This window comes from Channa argus, chromosome 5 (genome assembly GCF_033026475.1).
Source record: "Channa argus isolate prfri chromosome 5, Channa argus male v1.0, whole genome shotgun sequence".
NCBI lineage: Eukaryota > Metazoa > Chordata > Actinopteri > Anabantiformes > Channidae > Channa > Channa argus.
The window spans coordinates 24,274,690-24,294,842 of record NC_090201.1 but is presented as its reverse complement, the minus strand read 5'-3'; the positions used below and the strand labels follow the sequence as shown (position 1 = coordinate 24,294,842).

General features: G+C 37.8%; 2 protein-coding genes across 9 annotated transcripts in view; one reads left to right on the top strand and one right to left on the bottom strand.

Annotated features, from left to right (window-relative positions):
• Positions 1-20,153, bottom strand: part of cenpp (centromere protein P) — a 75,685-nt gene that overhangs the window by 3,144 nt on the left and 52,388 nt on the right. The window lies entirely within an intron of this gene.
• On the top strand, positions 263-18,119 carry ecm2 (extracellular matrix protein 2, female organ and adipocyte specific). 7 transcript variants are annotated; one of them, XM_067503513.1, is made up of 13 exons: positions 263-615; positions 4,160-4,291; positions 4,739-4,897; positions 8,186-8,374; positions 10,939-11,778; positions 12,311-12,426; positions 12,767-12,902; positions 13,222-13,379; positions 14,648-14,787; positions 15,040-15,152; positions 15,901-16,114; positions 16,810-17,008; positions 17,243-18,119. In XM_067503513.1, the coding sequence occupies exons 2-12, from the start codon at positions 4,162-4,164 to the stop codon at positions 16,976-16,978; spliced, it is 2,364 nt and encodes a 787-aa protein (XP_067359614.1). In that variant the 5' UTR covers positions 263-615; positions 4,160-4,161; the 3' UTR covers positions 16,979-17,008; positions 17,243-18,119. The 7 variants fall into 7 exon arrangements, with proteins under 7 accessions (XP_067359614.1, XP_067359610.1, XP_067359615.1 ...); XM_067503509.1 differs by having other exon boundaries at positions 264-615; positions 16,810-18,119; XM_067503514.1 differs by having other exon boundaries at positions 265-615; positions 10,978-11,778; positions 16,810-18,119.

The window sequence follows — 20,153 nt, the reverse complement described above, 5'->3', positions numbered from 1 at the left end:
TTCATGCTGATCATTTATGATCTTTTTAGGATTAAGATGATATTTATTTTCATTCAGTTTAGAGTTTGTGTGCTTCTGAAATGTTTCCTCCATCTGGGTTTTCTGTGGGACTGAAGTGGGATGTTTGGTCTTTTGTGACCTCTGACCTTCTGTACACTCCAGCTTTTCCGCTCAGTCTGACAAAACTTTCAGTATCGTCTCATCTTTATGAATCTGCTTTTTATTACAGAAATTCTGTTTCTGTTCTCCTCACTGTGTAACATGTGGATATTTAAGTTGTGCTTGTCTGCTTTGTAGTCCTCCATGGATGTCCTGCAGCATTTTGGCAGTGTCCTCCACGAGACAGGAAGACAGATGTGAGACCTCTCTCTCTCTCTATTTTTGTCTCAGCTACAGTATAGTAATCCTGGCTCTGCTTCCCAGCTCTATTAGCTTGCTCAGCTCTACACAACTGCTCCCCGCTTTGGGACACGGCGAGAAGCGAGCACACACACTTGCAGTGTCATCACACAGCAACAAACCCACACCTCTCCTGGAGCTCCTGCAGAACCAGAGGAGGAGAAATAAGTGTTGGAGAATTTGGTCTCAAGTCCTGCGTCCACCTTCAAACTGCTGGTAATGTAGAGTTAATGTCTGTCTGTCCTCAGCTCCTCCCCTCTCTCACTGTCTGTCTGCCTGCCTTTTGATTTGTAAACTGTTGTGTCTGTTGCTGCAGAAGGTTTTGCTGTAGGTTATTTTCTTCACAGGTCCATAACGGAGCAAAAGACCAATATCTGAGATTCATAAGAAAACCAGAAGGAGACATGTAGCTAAACGTAGCACGGACCTGAAATAACAAGACTCTACAAGTTTTAAGACACGACTCTGATACAACACTCCCCAGATTTCCCCTCAGCCTGCTGCCGATGTTCTGTGGTGTTTCAGAACATTAATTGAGAACAGAGAACATTTGGAGATTTGGGGAGATTTGTGTCAACTAAATCAGAGACGCTCTTTATATATAGAACCAGGTTTTCAGTTGCAATTTTTTCTGTCTTGGTTTTGCTGGTACACAATAATTTATCAGCAACTCTGAAACTAAATATCTGAATGTTTATTAAAACATGATAAAAACTCAGCAGTGCCTCTTTCATAAGGCTGTGCGACATGCAGATTTAGCAAAGCAAAACTTTCCCGATGTCATTGCACTGACTTAAATCAGTCGGCTCTACAAGAACAAAGCTGTTGTACCGGAAACACAGTGGATCAGAGTTCTACATTAGTCTACAAACAAAACCAGAAGCTAGTCTTCAACCTTAAACTGATTTAAGAGGAAAACCTCACATAAGAACTGCAGTTTTGTAATAAATATTGTAATTTATAAATAAATATTGTATTGTAAATAATATAATAAATATGGTAAGTAATAAAATGGCCTGATTTTGTAAAACTGGGAGGCTAGTTTTTGTTTTTGTTAACTTACGGTTCATCAGCTGCAGTTAGAACACATGAGGTAAAAAACCTTTAAATTCCTTTTCACTGTAGAAACTTAAAGTTACCACAATCTACACACATCCAATCTTCACATCAACATTACTGTACCATATTAATGCTGATGAATTTGTACAGGTCAATTCCTACTTTAAATAAAGAGGAATAGTAAAGACAAATCAATACAGCCAAGCTATCATTAGTATCTGAGTAGAGGAGAACGCTCAGAGGGAGTTGGAACCACTGGCTAGAAACACAACAAGGACAGTGAGGTAATCAGAGAGAGAGGTCAAGCAAAGTAGACATTTTAAGACCTAAACAGATTATAGAAAAGGACTTAACAAAGTCACACTTCAAGGCAACATGCAAAGCCAATACCTTATCAATTAACAATGTATAAGTAAAAAGAAAGTCATGTAATTTTCAATATCTCCAAGTCCACTACTAAGGCATTTCTCATGTAGGCCCACAGAGGAGCACAAACAGCAGCTGAACAAAACTGCAGCTTAAAGGATGTCTGGGTTTCATTAAAATACAAACACAGCCTCAAAGGTTATTTTTATCCTGTGCTGTTCTTGCTGGACGTCTCTCCGTCTGAGCCTGCACATCCAGAAACTGAACTACTGAATATTTCCATTTCTCTCCCCTCCCTCCTCCTTTCTCTGCCTCAGCACACATGGGACTCTTTCTCTCTCTTTGTCTCCTGGTCGGCATGGGATTTTGGCTTCCTATTGGTCAGTGCTGAGGTAAGGTGGGAGGGTCTTAGAGCTGTGTGTCCAGACCTCTAGGCTGTACAGCTGCAGACTAAAATTTGACTTGACCAAAAGAAGATGCAATTGATTAAGAGAGAGCTTGGTTGATATCGCAGATAAGAAAGACCTTCTTACTCTAGCGTGATGTTTAATGTGTGCACTGATGCTCTGGAAACAATTAATGGGAGCTGCAGGTGAATGCTAACCAATTAATCACCGTTTACATTTTTTACGGTTAGGACGGGTCATTTTATAGATGTGAAATTACTTCCTAATCATTCTACAACTGTCAGTTATGACAAACTCAAAATGATTCAGTACTGGAACACAGGCTATAATACCATCAAGATGGAATCTGATGGGTGCAAAATTAATCCTTCAGCAAAACAACAATCCCAGTTGTACAGTGAGAACCATAAATGACTTTGGAGACAAGAACAAGTCTTCCAAAAGGTGCTATGGTCTCTTCATAGAGTTTTGATCTTAACATCTCAACACAGTGGGTCTGGGATTACATGAAGAGACAGGTTAAATTCCCTCTTCAAGATGTTTCAACCTAGCTACAGTACACTACCTGCCTGGTAAAAAGATGTGTGCAAATGTAGTTTTGCTGAATTAGCCCTGCTTTAAATGGAAATGTTGATGATGTCACAGTAAATTGACTGACATAATGTTTTTTTTTTGTTCACTGCACTTTCTCAATGTCCTGGAAAACATCTTCACTTTACTTTTCATGCCTATAACCTTTGCATTATACGGCCCTCATCTTTTTTTCTAGGCTACATACAAATCTGCCCCAGCCCAGAATGTGATGGCAATGCACTCAAGGCAGTTAGGCCGTTGGAAACAAGGGAATAAGTTAATACTAATAGTCAATAAATAGTTAATAGGAATAGTTAATAAAAGTTAAGTAAATACACACCTTTGTTCTTGTAAACACAAGAAATAAGAAAAGGTAAATTAGCAGTGAAGTTTAGGGGCCTGCAGACTAACAAAAAGCAAATGTCTTCTTCTGGACACAGGCTTATCTGGGCACCATCCCAACAAATCAGAGGCTCCTATAATCCAACACAACCATCAACTCCCATCGTGCACTGAGGCTCAGATGCAGCACATTTATTACTATTATTGAGGCTGATAAAGTGAGTGGGTTCAATGCACTACTTTCAGAGGCAGAATCAGACAGAAAACAAACTGTTAGGTGTGTGAAGGTGTGTGTTAGTCAGGTCTCCGCTTTAGTAATGACAGGACTGCTGTCTATAGACTAGTCATTATACATACATACACACACACACACACACACGCAGGGTTTTGGTTATTAGCACCACAGCACAGAGTTATATGAGGACCAGCAGAAGCACTCAAAGCTTTTTTTGTCTGAGAAGCTGCTGCAGGTAAACCCTTCTTTCTTTCTGTTGTTTATGTCTCTCCGAGCGGAAAGGAGCATGGATATGTCTGTTTGGTTTCAGTTAGGATAAAGGAAGAGAGATGGGAACCAACATAAATTGAAGATCCCCAGTCTGAATCAAACCTGGACATTGCAGTTCCTAGCCAGAGCCTTAAACCTCAAGACTATTGGGAGGGGGGGGTTGCAGTGTTTCTCAACTTTTGATCTCCAACTATTGCTACTGGGAAACATATATGTGTTTTATGGTTTCCTTTTGCCTTTTCCATCAACTCGCTAAATTCCAGCTAAGTAAAATATGAAGTCTAAGTCTGGACATCGATATTAATTATGGGTACTGACCAAAGTGTGTATTAAAAACTGTATGACTGCTTGTGTTCAGACTAAAAAATAATAAAAATAACTTTGCCTTTTTTTGTTAAGTTATACAATGCAACGTAGAGAAAATGTTTAAAGTTCTCATAGTGAGGTGTCAGAAAGAGCAGCTCTGTGGTAAGTGAGGCAAACTATTATGGTCTGTGCTGCTTTGCAGGGATGAGGTGGTGGCTGGCGGTGGCCAGTCTGTGGCTGCTGGTTCTCTTGACCATCCGAGATGCCGAGGCCAGGAACAGATCTCACAACCAAGACGGTGAGACCCGCAAAGGAAAGAAGAAGGATGGACAAGGTAAGACGCCACTTCATAAAGAAAACCTCATAAATCTTGGGAAATCCATGTTAGCAATTGTGCTGGAATTTCTGTATTAGTCTACTACTAATTTGATAAACTGTATCTGTTTCACTGGATATGCTTGTAGTTATATTTCTATAGTCTGTTGACTTAGAATAACAATAATAAATGTAACATTAACATTAGTCTCTAGTGAGAGATTTAGGAAGATCAAGAACTGGCTTGCTGACAAGACGTTTTCATCTCATGGCTAAAATAATTTGTTGGGACTTAATCCAAAACTTAGAACAAATACGCTTAGTTTAAATCTGGGACACATCGGTTCCTGACATCTGCAAAGTAATAAACTAAAATGATTGGAAATCCAGTGGTTCTGGATAATCCTGTCTGTCTAAAAAGTTTGGGAAAATATATAAAAGATTGTGATATGACAATTTGTTGCAGGCCATAGGCGGACCAGAGCGGGGCATTCTAAACCTTATAAGATTCGACTGATTCCTGATCCCAGGATCCCAGTGGAGCCTGGAGAAAACCAAGGAAACATTCTCTTCCTGCCCTACAGGAGTGTTCAAGAACAGAAATCCAGCTACAACGTTATCCCAGGTTTGTGGAAGCAGTACCTTGCTTTTAAATCAAGCTTAGTGACAATTCACTCAGCAGCTAATCCGTTCTGACCATGATTTTAGTGTTGACATCAATTGCAGTTAAATTTAATTTTATCACCTGATCTGATACAGACCATGTTACATAACCATAATTATAGAAAGCTCACACACTGCAGGCCCATCACCTTGTCTCTTGACATCACTTTAAGCTAATATTAAAAGACAAGTGATTGGGTGTCACTTGGGGCAGCAGGGTGGTGAAGGGATAAGTGCTGCGGCTTCAGATTAAGAACATCCCTGCCCCCGATTCTCCGGCTGACTATGGCTTTTAGGGTGATGCAGTATTTAAAAATGACCGGCCCACTTCAGGCTAGGATCCCATTATAATGGAGTGTGTTGGGCTGTACAACAACTTCTCCATTGACCATCAATCCTGTTTAATAGGAGAAGGAGCTAAGATAGTGGATGTATGAATAGACAGATATTTAGCTGATATGCTGATGTACTGGTTTTTGTCTGACACTACAAAATTTCAGCAAAACCACATATTAAAACATAAACAGATCTTTGCACAAAGATCAATATAGGCACCTTTAGTCGAATTAGAGCTGCAACAAACTGTAAATCTCGCTGCGCTAATGTTTATTATGCAGTATTTTTGTCTGACCAACAGTCCAAAGCTTTAATAGTATTCTACAGTGACACAACTGAGAAAAGCAGCAAATCCTCACAGGAGAAATTGAAAAGAGCAAACATCTGGCTTTTCTGTTTAGCAAATAATTTAAACTTTGAATGTGTAATGCTGTTTGAAACAAGATGAATGATTATACTTCCAGTCAAGAGGCAGACCAAAATGAAACACTCTGACAAGGATATTCAGAAGTAATGTTGTACTCAAAATATAGAGAAACAACTGTTTGAAAGTTGCCAAGCAACACCACTGCGGGTTTGCCTATGTGTAAATGGAAAGAAATGTTCCAGCCTTTACTGTGTGTACATATATAATATCTGTAACACATCCAGAAACAATCCACAAAAAGCCTGTTTTATTTAGAAAACAATGTGACTTTTATGCAGCTTTAAATGGCACACAAGCAGGAAACGTAACTGTACAGTAAATCTGACCAGAACCTTTAAGTGGTTCATTACATAACAGTTCTTGTCAATAAAACTTTAATACAGTAAAATAAAACCTTTAACTGAATAAAAATGCCTCAGATGGATGCACGAGGGCATTTAGAAAAACAGCTCAGCTTGACTGGGAGGCATCTTGTTCTCATAATGAAGCTGCTTGTTATTACAGCTTAGTAATTTAATGACAAATCATTACATTCCAACATGAACAGAAGAGAAAAACCGTATGTTGGAAAAGAGCTCATCATAAAAAAAATCCTGAAAACTCCCACACAGAGATGAGGACAAAGACTCCAAACAAGAAACTTAAAACCATGTGGAAGTTTCAACTAATAACATTAGTATTATGTAATTAGAAGTGAACATGGTAGCAGTCTGATGTTGGGAACTTTTTCATTTGGTTGTGTTTATGCCATTTGAAATATGAGAACATATTTACTCTGTGTTCAATGGAACAGACAGTGACCAATGTACTGTAAAAAACAGGTCAGACTGCAGCTTACAGAAGAAGAAAGTCACAGATGTCAGACAAACAGTTTTTTTCCATTCAACGTTCAGACATATCTCATTCTTTATGTGTGGTTGAAGCTTAATCATCTGACCTCATAGTCTTGCACAAATGCCATTTTATTACCAATTTTAATAACTGTGATGTGATAATGAGTGTCCATATTAAGCAACTCCAAAAGGACTTTCCTAAGACTCTCCTGGGGCTTTTCAGCAGTTCCTAGAGCCTTTCTCTGGAGCCTCAAAAGAAGTTTCCAACAATCCTATATAAATGGAGCTCCATTCATGTCTACGACATACACAGTCATATCTACCAACTCTTTACAGTCTGCCCACTGGCAGACTTCAACAAGCTGGACAATCAGAACAGAGTGCATTTAAAGAGCTGTGTTGCCTCAAGAAACAGGAGTCAAACAGTTTCATATAGAGCTGAGGACGTGCTCAATAAAGAGCCAATACAAGACAATAACACAAATAAGCAGTTTTTTGGAATTGTAAATAATCCAAAATATATTTTTAGTAGAACCACAGCACAATAATATGTAAACCCAAAATTATGCATAAAGTCTGTATTGTTTTGTAAAACCAATCAACAGTCCAAAAGATATCTAGTTTACAGTGATATTTAATCAAGAGCCGCAGCTACTGCTCACACTGGTAAAGCTGGAAACAAGGATTTGTGTATTTGATTGAAAAATGTATATATATATGTGTATATATATATATATATGTATGTATATATATAAACAAATTATATAGGTATAAACAAATTAACAAAATTGTTGTCTATTAAATGTAAAACACATACAAATATACACTTGATAACCCAGAATGATGGTGTCACAGCAGAGTCTGATGGTTGCTGTATTATTTTAACAAAGCCCTGCAATTTACTAGACAAAGAGCATGAGCCATGGTAGCAAGACAATATTTTAAAAAGAAAAGAAAAGCTCTAAAGTATGTGCTCTAGTAAAGATGACAGGGTGACAGTCACACAGCTCATGGTAAAAAGGTTAGAGATAATTTAGAGACAGTATTTAAGAGAAATAACCTGAGCTGCTTAACTACCTGTGTTCCTATAGATTTGACAAAAAAGCATACCATTAGAAAAGATAGATGACAGACAGGACGGACTTAAAATACACACAAAACACCTCTTCCTGCAGTATCACAGTGGTTTACAATCTTTCCTAGTGACTCACTCTCAGTCACAGCTTCCTCCTGTTCCAGGTATGATGTTAAAAGGTGAACTTAATGCAGAGGGTAGGAGGGGGAACACTCCAAATTACTACTTTGTTTAGTTCTGATAGTTAAGTACAGGCTTTAGTTTGACTAAACACATTTAAGCAATTACTCCAGTACAGGTTGTTGCAAATCAAAATGCAATCGCAAGTTTAATACAAATATGTTTGTATTAAACTTGTGACTGTATGCTCCAAGTACATGTGTGATCCTAATCACCAACCCTGACACCTACTGAACAATACATAAAGTTTGGGTCCATTTTCCCATGAGGGTCTTTATAAAGTTATACTGTATTCTGGACTCCATTCACATCATGCTGTTCCCCACTGCCATATTACTGCTTAATGCTTGTAATTTTGACTTTACACTATAATTAAGTGACTTTAATGTGTTGTTTCAGGTAAGCAGGGCCAATGTGTGTACCGGGGTCTGACCATGTTCGACGAGGCCGTCTGGTCTCCAGAGCCCTGTGTGACTTGTTTGTGTACCAGAGGGCAGGTGGTTTGTGACAAGATCACCTGCCCCACAACACGCTGCCATTTCCCCTTCACCCCTGCTGGGGAGTGCTGCCCCGTCTGCATGGAGCCAGGTAGAAACACAACATGTGACTATGCCATGGTGCAACATAACAAGGCAACAGAGATTCCCATATCTGACAACATTGACCAGTTTTCAAAGGGTTCTATTTATTCATTCATTCAATTAGCACAATCATAAACAGTCAAATTTCACTTTTACAAAATGTCAATTACAAAAATGACTGTATAGTGTGCAAAAATGATGTCATTTTATTAATAGCCTTTGGTAATTTGGTGAACGCAGTGTAGGACTAATCATTTTAAATCTCAGGTAAAAAAACTAAACTTTTTCATCACTATGTACACAACAATGCTTATATATTTTAGCTCAGAGCAGAAAATATTACTTTCTTTTCTCACCAGTAACCATTTGTTAGGAGTTAAGAGTACATTTTTAAGCAATTTCCCCTCAGGTATTAATAAAGTATTTCTGAATCGGATTCTGATCTCATCAAACTACAAACTTTACTGGAAGTTAGGGAATGAAACCCTTCTTTATGTAATCTGTTTTGTGACACTAGAGATTAAAGTACACACTTTCCATCTCTGAGGCCTCAGCATGTTGCTATCTTTGCCCACCGTGGCTTTTAAAATGTGATTAGCACATTTTGTGAGTCAATTTACATGTTGTGAATTTTTAGAGATTTGAATGTTGGGAATTACCACATCATGTTTTCAACATGTCCATGATGGGTTGCTTTACTGTCAATTCAATCTGATCAAAATGCAGACTCTGAATCTACAACATATGATGCTGTTATTGAAAGATGTGGTAGTAAACAGACCAAAATAAGTGAAATTGTCTGGAGACATCAAAATGAGCACAGCAGGAACTTGTCACTTCCTACTGCTTGTAAAAATCAACCTTTTGTACTCAAGGTTAACACTGCTACTGCCACATGTACCGTTAGCTAATGTTAACTTAAGCCATCACAATGTCTACACAAGGTGTGTAGTAGAAATTTGATAATGAGAGTGTAACATCCCATAATTTTAATGCTTTTAAACAAAAGTCTTGTCCATAAAAACACTCATAAAACTGTGCAATGACTTTTACTGTGTAAATCCTCTAATGCAAATGGAAATATTTGCAGATGTACGCAATATACTGCAGTAATTGAATTGACAGAAACTTAGTAGTTTAATACAGCATTAACCTGATGACAGTAATAGAAACACATACATGCTGTATATGTATGCATACATTGTGTATACACTGCTGTTTGTACAGTTGAGTTTACTATGAAGGGAAAATGTACAAATGACTAAAAGGCTAAAGTTGGTCCCATATACTTTACAATATATAATAAATAATATTCTTTGCAGCAATACAAATTAACAACATTTCAAATACAATTCATACAATAAATTGATCCAGTGCTTTTCTTTCCTGAACAAAATGATGTGGTCCACAGAAGCGGACCTGGACAGCAAAGAGACACACGATCCCCCAACATGTCTAACCAGACGAAAAAGGAAAACACCTTCACGAACCGAGCAATTTAAACTGAAACTGAAAGAATTGGAATGTCATTTGAAAAAGGGAAAATGCATTGTGCAACCAATGGACAAAAAAATTTTTTTTTTACAGAAGCACAGTCCAAAAAACTTGATATTATTGAGTCAATGTTAATAATATTAAAAGTAAGATAAGCTTTTTAGTTATAAATTTTTATTTTTATTTGGAATTATGAGTTCATAAGTAACAATCATTAGCAACTTTTTGAGAGTTATGCCAATGTATCAAAAAATACACTGACATATTGGTGAATGTTTATCAATTACATTTTGTTTATTAAAAAGATGTTAAAAATCAAATCCTGAGAGAAACATTTTACAGCTGAAACAAATGTATTTCTTATCGAGCACCAAATGCTAATAATAGTAATTAGCAGTAAGCACTGACGGATCGAGTTTATTCATATTATCCAGGTAAAAAATATTATCACATTTAATTTGCTCAAGTCATTATGAAATCATCTAAAATAATCTTTTCCTTCTCTGACCACAATTTGCTTATACAGAAATGTATTTCCATCAAATTATAATCCAAGTTTGAAGCTTCACATACACTGTCACAATCTGTAAAACCTAAATTCAGTTTAATAAAACTCACGTAGACATAAAAATCAAAATCAAAATTGAATTAAATGAATTATCAAGCCAGCAGCAAAATACCAACTTTACTATGACTATGTCTATACACATGCAATTTGGTGAGATCTAGTTCAGACTGGTCTACAGCAGCAGTCTGCTCTGTAGTTATAACAAGCTAGTCTTGTACCTGTCTGGCTATGACACTAACACACAACCGTCTTTGTCCACCTCTTCTCTGTCCATCTATCATTTGGTCTGTCTGTCTTCATCAACTTTCATATCTACCCTGTATCACTCTCTTTTAGTTTTCTTTTTTTCCCCCTCTTTTCGTGTTTCAATCACTCTTGTCTTTTCTATTCCCCCATTTCTATTCTATACTTGTCCATCCTTCTTTTCCATACTGTCCCATTTTTACTTCCACTCACCCACCTCCTGTTCACCTGGTTGGCTGCCCCGCACCACCCTGCACCAATGCTAGACCTTGACCTCAGCCTTGACTTTTCTGGTGACTCCTCAGTTTCTAGTGACCCCAGTGAGCCCGTGAGGCCGCTGACCCAGGAGGAAATCCAGCGAATCCTCTGGAGAGAGGAAGAGGAACACCGTGAGGAAGAGGAGCGCCAGAGGAAGAAGGATGAAGCAAGGAAGAAGAGGAGAAAGCAGAGGAAGGAGCAAACAGAGAAACAGAGGAAGATAGTGGAGGAGAGGAGACAAGAGGAGGAGGAGGCCTTAAGGGAGCAGGTGGCAAAAGAGGAGGAAGAGTTGAGGAAGGAGTTAGAGGAGGAGAGGAGAAGGCAGGAAGAAGAAGACAGAAAACAGAAGGAGGAAGCAGAAAGAGAAGCAAGGGAGAAAGAAAGGAAGCTAGAAGAGGAGAGAAGGGAGCAGGAAGATAATGAAAGGGAGGAATTACTGGCTCTGGCAGAGAAGGAACAGGAGCGGCAAGAGGAGGCAGAGGAGGAGCGGCAAGAGGAGGCAGAGGAAGAGGAGGAGGTGTGGCTGAGAGGAGATGTATTTAAGATGCTCCCTGAACCTGAAGAACCCGAGGAACCAGACCTTGTCTCTGTTCCAATCCCAGGACCTCCAGTAGTAACAGTTGAGCTAAAGGAGCTAGAGACAGAGTTGGAGGTGGAGGAGGCTGAGGAGGTGGAGGAGGCTGTGGAAGTGGAGGAGGAAGGGGAGGAGAGAGAGGTAGTGGCAGGTGATAGAGGAGGTCTCCCTCCAGGCTGCGATATCTCTGATGTCACGGTGACATGTGAAAATGCAAAACTAACCCACTTCCCTCCTCTGTCGATCCCTGAGCTGAAATCTCTCAGTCTGGAGGGTAAGTGACACCATAGCACAAACAAGGAGCCATAACACATATTGTATTTTATTCAATCTGAATCCATTAATAAACCTTCAACTTTACAGACTTATCTTTTAAATTATGGATATAGAATAATTTGAAGTTTTAAATTAAGATCCAGAAACTGATGACAAACCAGTCTACAATAAGCAAACAAAAACACCACTTATTATTATGAAATTATATAATGGAATGATGCGCCTTTTTGCTCAGAAACGATCTTTGGCTAAGTTTGGACATAACGGAGGAAATAAGTTGTGTCTATACAGCAATAACATTATTTATCGGAAGTTAATGAAACCTGTCAATTATGGTGATTTCATTGTCTAAATTATAGGCTGCTTTCTGATGTTTTGGTAAATTAGTTAAAGAACTATTAGAAATACATTAAATTGTGAAAATAAAGGATTCAAGCTACTGGACAAATCCGATCAGCAATTTGAAAATGCACATAGAAAGTTGTTTCCTGTTCTCAGTGTTGGCTTACTGAAACTCTTGTGTCCTGCAGGCAACAACATTAGCGGCATCCCAGCAGAAGCCTTTAATGGCATCCCCAACCTGGAATGGATAAACCTCAAGAAAAACAAACTTACATCTGCTGGCATTGATGCGAATGCCTTCAAAGTAAGACAATCTTTTAAACTAGACCACTACAGCATTTCAGAATAAAAGCCAACCTTTTCCCCAAAATAATGTCTATGATCTCTCTGACAGCTGCTTCCAATAAAATGAATTCTGTGATATAGCAATGCAAATTTTTTCAAAAAAGTGTCAGAACAAACAGAGAGACATAAATAAACTGTAGAATGAGTAAGACTTTTAGAAACTTTAAAGATTTTACTTGCTAACATAACAAACACATGTAAATAGGTACCATCTGAAACAGGGATAAAAAGCATAGTCACCTCTGCACTTCACCATCATATACCTCCCAGTATGACTAATACCTGTGTGTTTTTGTCAGGTTCTAAAGATGCTGACACGTCTGTACTTGGATGGGAACCTTTTAGAAACAATTCCCTCCCACCTCCCCACCGCCCTGCAGGAACTGAAGATCAATGAGAACAGACTGAGGGGGATTGAAGAAAACAGTTTCCAAGGTAGAATATCATAATGTACCTCCACACTGACATCATGCTACTGTCATAGTGCCAAGCAGTGTCATTTACCTGTCTACCAACGAGCTTTCTGAAAGTACAGTTTTGGTGTTTTTCTGTGAAAGAGATCTTAAAGTCTTGTTCAGCCAATCGGAACTTTGACATTTGCTTGAACATTTTGGAAACAAGTAGCATGTTGAAGTTGAATTTTAATTAAGGTGCTTCGAAGTTTTATTCATCAGACTATAACCAAACCTCTTCTCCAATGGATGAAAATCGCTTGTAATTCAAAATCTTGTTAATCTCTATATATATCTTCAAGATCTGCGCAACCTGGTGATCCTGGAGTTAGAAGGAAATTTGCTGAGTGAGGGGAATCTAAGTCCTTTGGCCTTTACTCCCCTCATCCAGCTCTCCTACCTCAGACTGGGCAGAAACTACTTCCGCACCATACCACAGGGCCTTCCCTCTTCACTGCTGGTAAGAAGTAATATCTGTTTACGACATTCTTTCGGCCAATGCCGCCTCATTCTTCACACTGGGATGACTCTCAAAGCCAGACCTTTGAAAAGTCCGGGGGCCCTTTTACAGAAACATCTTATCTTAAGTTCAAACAGTAACTTAACAACAATGTTAACATGAGAGATAAAAGCGAGTGGGCTAAGATTAGCAGAGAGACTCTGCTGCCCCATGAATTCCCACTGTTGGGTTAAAAAGCCATGGGCAACTGCAGACTTCTGCTTATGTCAAGGTGCCAACACAGAAAAACTGTCTAAGTGGTACTGGTGGTCTCCATGGCTAATAACTTGAAATTGCCCATTGTGGAAAAAAAAACATTTTTGAAATATTCTTTGACTATAAAATCCAGAAGGGAACAGCTTGTTGCAGCCTTTGATTTTGTTTGGGGAGCTGATAAAAAACAAAGCCAACATTTCATTTTTACCAGCCAATGAAAGTGAAGCCATAGGAATCCAGAAACTCAAACCCACCAACAACACAAAGACAGTCAGCAACATTAACTGAGTCCTTTTAAATAACTGACTGTATTCTGAGCTTTGCTGATGCATAAATATTTTCTTTTGGCTCTGATGTTTAAGACTCCTCCCGTGATTAAACTCAGCTTTTACCTGTGGGAATCCAGTGCACCCAACTTGTAATTATGGCCTCTGGTTAACCACAAACACAGCAGAACACCAGTAACATGCTGCTTGAAATCCACCTTAAAATCAACTTCATGTTATGACACTGGATAGTTTCCACACAGTATGTATAAACCTAAACCACCACACATTGTCTTGCCATGGACAATATGATAAATCTTTATTATTATTATTTTTGCTAATTAGCTTTGGATTCCACTTTATCTGTGTATGGCCAAAAGTGACTGTGTTATTGAGCAAAAACTGATGCAGAATTACGAAGTAGACACCTAGAATATATCAATATGTCATACGTCTATGGCCCCCTGCCATCTAATTAGTTTGATAATATTCACAAAAACTGACTGTAAAACCAATGTTAATTATCCATTTGTAAATCAAACCATTCCCCAAGAAACCACAGGCTTGTCTGCCAAGATCTCCAAACAAAAGGTACTCGGTAAACACAAACTTGTAAAACCTTTAATGCTTATGTTCATGTTGCTTTTATCAGAAATAATATAATAAGATCTTACTTAATGTGAGTAATTATACATGAATTTCTACCAGTAAAACCCTTGTGTCTTTTTCCCTCCGTCTGCCATTTAGGAGCTTTACTTGGAGAACAACCTGATTGAGGAAATCTCAGAGACTGCTTTCAACCAGACCAGTAGTCTGAATGTGGTCTCTCTCAGACACAACAGGCTGGATGAGACTAGGATTGCCCCCATGGCCTGGATCAACCACAGGTCAGACTGAAATCACTAATGACCTTCAATGACAACAGTAATTTAGTTGCAATGTAGTGAATTTGAAACATCAAATTAGCCACCACCAAAAAAATATTTTTAGTAAGGTAAGATTTATTTTAGCACAATATAAACAGTGCTGCAATGGATGGTTGTCTCTCTTTCGTTATTTTTTAAAAACCAGTCAGTTTGTCTGACTGGTTGTCTCTTCTCCATGTTTTTACAAATCTGTGCTACCTTACTCCTTTGCAGAAATTTGGAATCCATAGACCTTTCACATAATGAACTTTACCTGGTTCCATCCTACCTACCCAGATCTCTCCTCCACCTGGTGCTGGTGGGAAACAAAATTGAGAGGATACCTGGTAAGTGGAAAGTGCTAGACTTGAGAAGGGCTAAGTTTTTGGAGTTGGGAGGATATTAACAGCAAACTTGATCAACCTGCCAGATATTTAAAAGACATGCATAACATAATGCAGCTAGTCCTTTTTGTTTAAGTAGTGTAGACCTGAAATGTCCTGGTTTGTTATAACCGTTTTTAAAAGTCAGGGCAAATTTATATTTGATGCACTGAAAAAGTGCATTTGCTTATATTTACATGTTAATTTTAAGAAATGCAGTGCCAAACTATTCAATAAATGCATCACTTAATGGATATAAAGGTAACATTTTTAGTGTTTCATTTTCATTCAATCAAGAACTGCAGTGAATTAATATTTCTCTAAAATGAGTGTTTAATATTAATTTAAACTGAATATTCTTGGTGCTCGGACTAATGATCAAAAATATCATCTTAGTGACTATGTTGCTGTGGTATACTTCTGCTTTTTGGCCTGACGATTGTAGTTTGATTTTTCATAGTGCTGCAATCATATCTTCTAGTTGATGTTCAGAATGTACTTCACTTCTTATCATTAGTGCTTGCCACCCGATCTCAGAGTGCAGGGGTGGTAATTAGATCTTCATCCTGACCTGTTTTTTTGGCTCCCCCGTTAATGTGGCATTTTTGTTCTACCTTGTTAATCTGTAGATGTGATAGTTGTTATCTGCGGGTGTGGTAAATGCTTTTTGCAGATATTACAGCACTGAGCTTTTCTCTCTCAAACTCCACAGGTTACGTCTTTGCCCACATGGCACCTGGTTTAGAGTATCTCTACCTCTCCTTCAACAAACTGGATGGAGAGGGAGTTGAGCCAGAGTCATTCTTCGGCTCGTATCACTCCATGGTGGAACTTTGTCTGGATCACAACCAGCTGATCACTGTGCCATCTGGCATCAATGAGATGACCAACTTACATTTTCTGAGACTCAACAATAACATGATCAGGTAAGAAGCGCCCATTCATTTATTAAAAAATTTAAAGAAACAATGAACACATGTGACCCAGCTTTTATTAACTGAAATAACCCTTGATTAAACTGGTAAAATCCAATAAAACCAGGTGACTTAAGACAGTGCTGAAGGAAACTGTCAATATCAATATAATCCTTTTAAGATCAACGTTCAAAAGTACCACAACAAAAGAAGGTCTGACCAGACAACTGACTCATTCATCACAGCATGCCAAACAATATTTAAACAAAGCATTTACTGGACGGTGTCGTCTTGACGACAAGAAACAAAACATGTTGATTCATGTGTTCCACCTGGAAGTTCCTTGTCACCACATTAGTCTCTCTCAAGTCCACGCATGGCACACACACTCAGACTTGTGGCATGGTTTTATATAAAAGTAGCATGGTGACACCCTGGGTGGTAAACCTTAATTAGCCCTCATCAAGTACTGCAGATTTTTTAACGTGGTGCTAAACAGCAATTTAAACAACCAAATGTGCATAGAACACAGTAGATGTGATGACCATTTGAAACTTTATTCTGACATGTTTAAGACTAAATAATCTATTGATTATTCGATGAAATAACTTATTATACTAGTCAATAGAAAAAGTTTTGTTTGTTGCAGCCTCATGTCTCCATATAATGATAAGCTCTATTTAAGATGATGATGTTCTGCCTTCCAGGAGTATCCCTGATGAAAGCATCTGTGACCTGAGCCACAGTGGAGATTCCACTCTGATGGCACTAAGGCTGGAAAACAACTATATTGACCCCCAGAAAGTCTCCCCATCAGCCTTTTCCTGTGTACTCGCCTCCTCTAGTGTGGTTTTAAAACCCCAGAAAACCAAGTGACTTAGTCCACGAGAAGACAAAAACTAAAAGGTACTTTATTAATCCCTGTTCAACATGGGGTTAAGATTTTGGTTTTTAATATGTCAGGGAAAAAAAGTCTAAATCTAAGTAAAATCTCCCATCATTAAATTCCCCTTTAAACTGCTTGTTATTGAAACAAATCTCTCATTAAGACAAATGAAAGCCTGACATACAGGTTAAACATGGAAAATATGCAATTCAAGTGTAAATATAGTTACTACTGATGTATAATTTGTCTTACAGGGAATGAATTATCCTGTCATATCCTTGGACCAAACCTTCTGCGTTGCATAAAAGAACAATTTTTATTCTGGTCCTAATGCAGTGTTTTACTTGTTGTGTAACATTGTTCTGTGCTGCCACCTTCACCTTAAGTCTTGGAGTCTTTAAACTTGTAAGAGGTGACAGAACACATTCAGACTTTAAAATCCAACACATGTCTGCTTTAGTTAAAGGTTAAACTGTAAAATGGAAAGAATTCCTGCACCATACACAGTAAAAACTAAAATGCTTATGAACAAATGGAAAGAATTCTATGAAGTGAGACCACAAGCCCAACATATTATTTTTAACAACCTCAGCACCTTCATGTTCCATTTCTTAACTCTGTTTCTTCCAGTGCTTTCTTCAATAAAAACCTTCAACATGGAAAACAGTGTGAGTAGTGAAATCATATCATAATCATATGCAATACATTATTTAAGCACTTTGAGATTCAGTGACACTTAGTGCTGGCACCCCATCATGTTACATGTATGTATAGAAGGTCATTGTGCTTAAACCTACATTAACAGCTTTAGTTAAATTTGTAAAAAAGGGTGATGGGGAGACATACATACATACTCTTATATATCTAGGTTGACATTCAGAACTTCTATTTCACCTCAGCTATTTATTGCACAGGTGCCCCTTTTCTCTGGTTCCATTTATAGATGAGCAATGTTTGTAGTGAGCAGAAGGTTAGATATTAAATCTTACATAATTTATATGTCTGTGTGAACTATGTTGTCTGTGAAATCCTCAACAAACAGAAACAAAAAATTCTCTATTTGATATGCAATTTAAAAATGGTTTAACAATGGTTAAAAATGCCGTTCAAATAAACATAATTTTGTTCACATTCCAGCCTGCCTGTTGAAATCTCACCTACTGTACATTCACTACATCATGTGAATTAAAAAACAGTCAGAAAAGGTAGTCACATGCTTTGGTCACCACACTATTAAGATAGCAGGATAATATTGACAATAACAGTGTGACTAGTCATGTTCAACATTTTACAACAAACTTGAAAAGATTGATTTTATTAGCCACAGCATGATAATACAAGAGCAGCCATAACTGAGCACAACAGCAGACCTATCTGACCTATCTAAGTGGTAATTTTAATGTTTAGAACCTGGCAACATACAGTAAACCTCATGAACCTGTGATGTTCAATAGTTGCATGAGTCACTTATTTAAACAAGAAGTTATAATAAACTCCACTGGACTCCCTAAACCTGTGCACATGCAGCACATTATAGAGCCATCCATCTTTTATCTTAACCACTTTTCTATTCCGGAAGGTCTCCAGGGTATCTCAGGGTCAACACAGAGAAACATACACATACAGACAACCATTCAAACTAACATTCACACCTACAAGCAATTTAGTCACCAGTTAACCTAACACGCATGTCATTTGACATTAAGGAGCACATTCATTTATTGTCCTATTATCAAATTAGTGTGGAGATTACTGTTAAAAAAGTAATCACAATAAAATGCTCTGGTATTTGCATCACATGTCTTCTATCCTCACGCAATAGACATTCGGCCAAAGCTATAATTATCAGAGCTGGAAAAGCCAAGTTTATTGTAATATTTTCCTCTGAAACCTGAGGTTTAGGATCATTTACTTCAGGGGACCCTACAGGATGACTGGAACAGAAAGGCTAAAATGTGAAGAGGACAAAAACCTCAGCTCCGTCTCTGGTTAGTCAAACTGGAAATATTAGATACAGTAATTATATGGAGACTAAAACAAATCTAAAGTAAAGTAAAGCTACATAAATAAATAAAAAACAAAACATCTAGTCAGTTTTTGCTAGCTCATTGTACTTTAGCTGAATAATGTTCTTTCAACAAGCCAAAGCTCAGGGATCCAAAGGGTTTCTTGTAAAAAAGTGAGAATTGTTCTCATCTGCCAACATGAACAGCTGCTATATTCATCAGCCTCACAAATCAGACATGTGAAGAAACAATAAAATATTTGTTAATCACATGACCTCATCAATTCTCTCATAATAATGACATATAGTCATAGCTCAGTGTATACTCAGCAGCTAATTTATCATTTGTAAATAATCAGTATAAGGGTGGGCTTCAATTCAGCTCCACAAAAGCATGATTACTTAAAGGACAGTTAAGCTCATAATTAAATAAAAAAATCATGTTGGACATGAATTTTTTTTTACATATTTCAGAACCAGTTACTAATATCCTACACAAAATTACATTCACTTTTTTTTAAGCCAATGTTTACATTTTCTTTTCCTTCAAATTGCTGGAAATTCCTATGTTTGAAGCCTGCTAAAGAAGAATAATGAAAACATTACGAATTAGCCTTCAGTAGACCGCATCACACTCTACAGTTATACAGTATACATGCAGCAACAATATCTCACAAGTACTGGAGATGTTAAATTCATTTTGTAGCATCACAATTCAAAACCCCTGGAAACCACTGGATTTTAGGTAAAACAAACATCCTAAATTTATTGACCTATAGGCATGAACTAAACCAAAAGGTTTAAATATACAAATAGATTTAAGACTCGCTGCTATAACACACCGCATACTGTTAGTTTCAGTTCTGATCAGAATCAGTGTAGGTCTAAGCCAACACTGATTTTCATTTAAAAACTGTTAACAATTTCCCATTTTGAATAAATAGTATTTTTCTAAAATGTAAGTTGTTTGGAACCACTGATTAATATAAACAAGGATGATTTGAAGCAGACATATATCAGACTGATCAGCTGAAACGTTAACACCGGTGGTAATGATATCATGGAGGACAAGGGTCAGCTTAGCCACTCTGAGCAGTCTGCAGCTGCACGACCCAATATGCATGAAACTGTGAAACATTATGTGCAAAGGTGGTAGAAGT

What these genes read in the sequence shown, in the direction of transcription:
- ecm2 (XM_067503513.1), top strand. Translation starts at nt 4,162, where the DNA reads ATGAGGTGGTGGCTGGCGGTGGCCAGTCTGTGGCTGCTGGTTCTCTTG. An exon ending in AAAGAAGAAGGATGGACAAG is followed by an intron (nt 4,292 to 4,738) that starts GTAAGACGCCAC and finishes AATTTGTTGCAG; the next exon opens with GCCATAGGCGGACCAGAGCG. An exon ending in CCCCGTCTGCATGGAGCCAG is followed by an intron (nt 8,375 to 10,938) that starts GTAGAAACACAA and finishes CACCAATGCTAG; the next exon opens with ACCTTGACCTCAGCCTTGAC.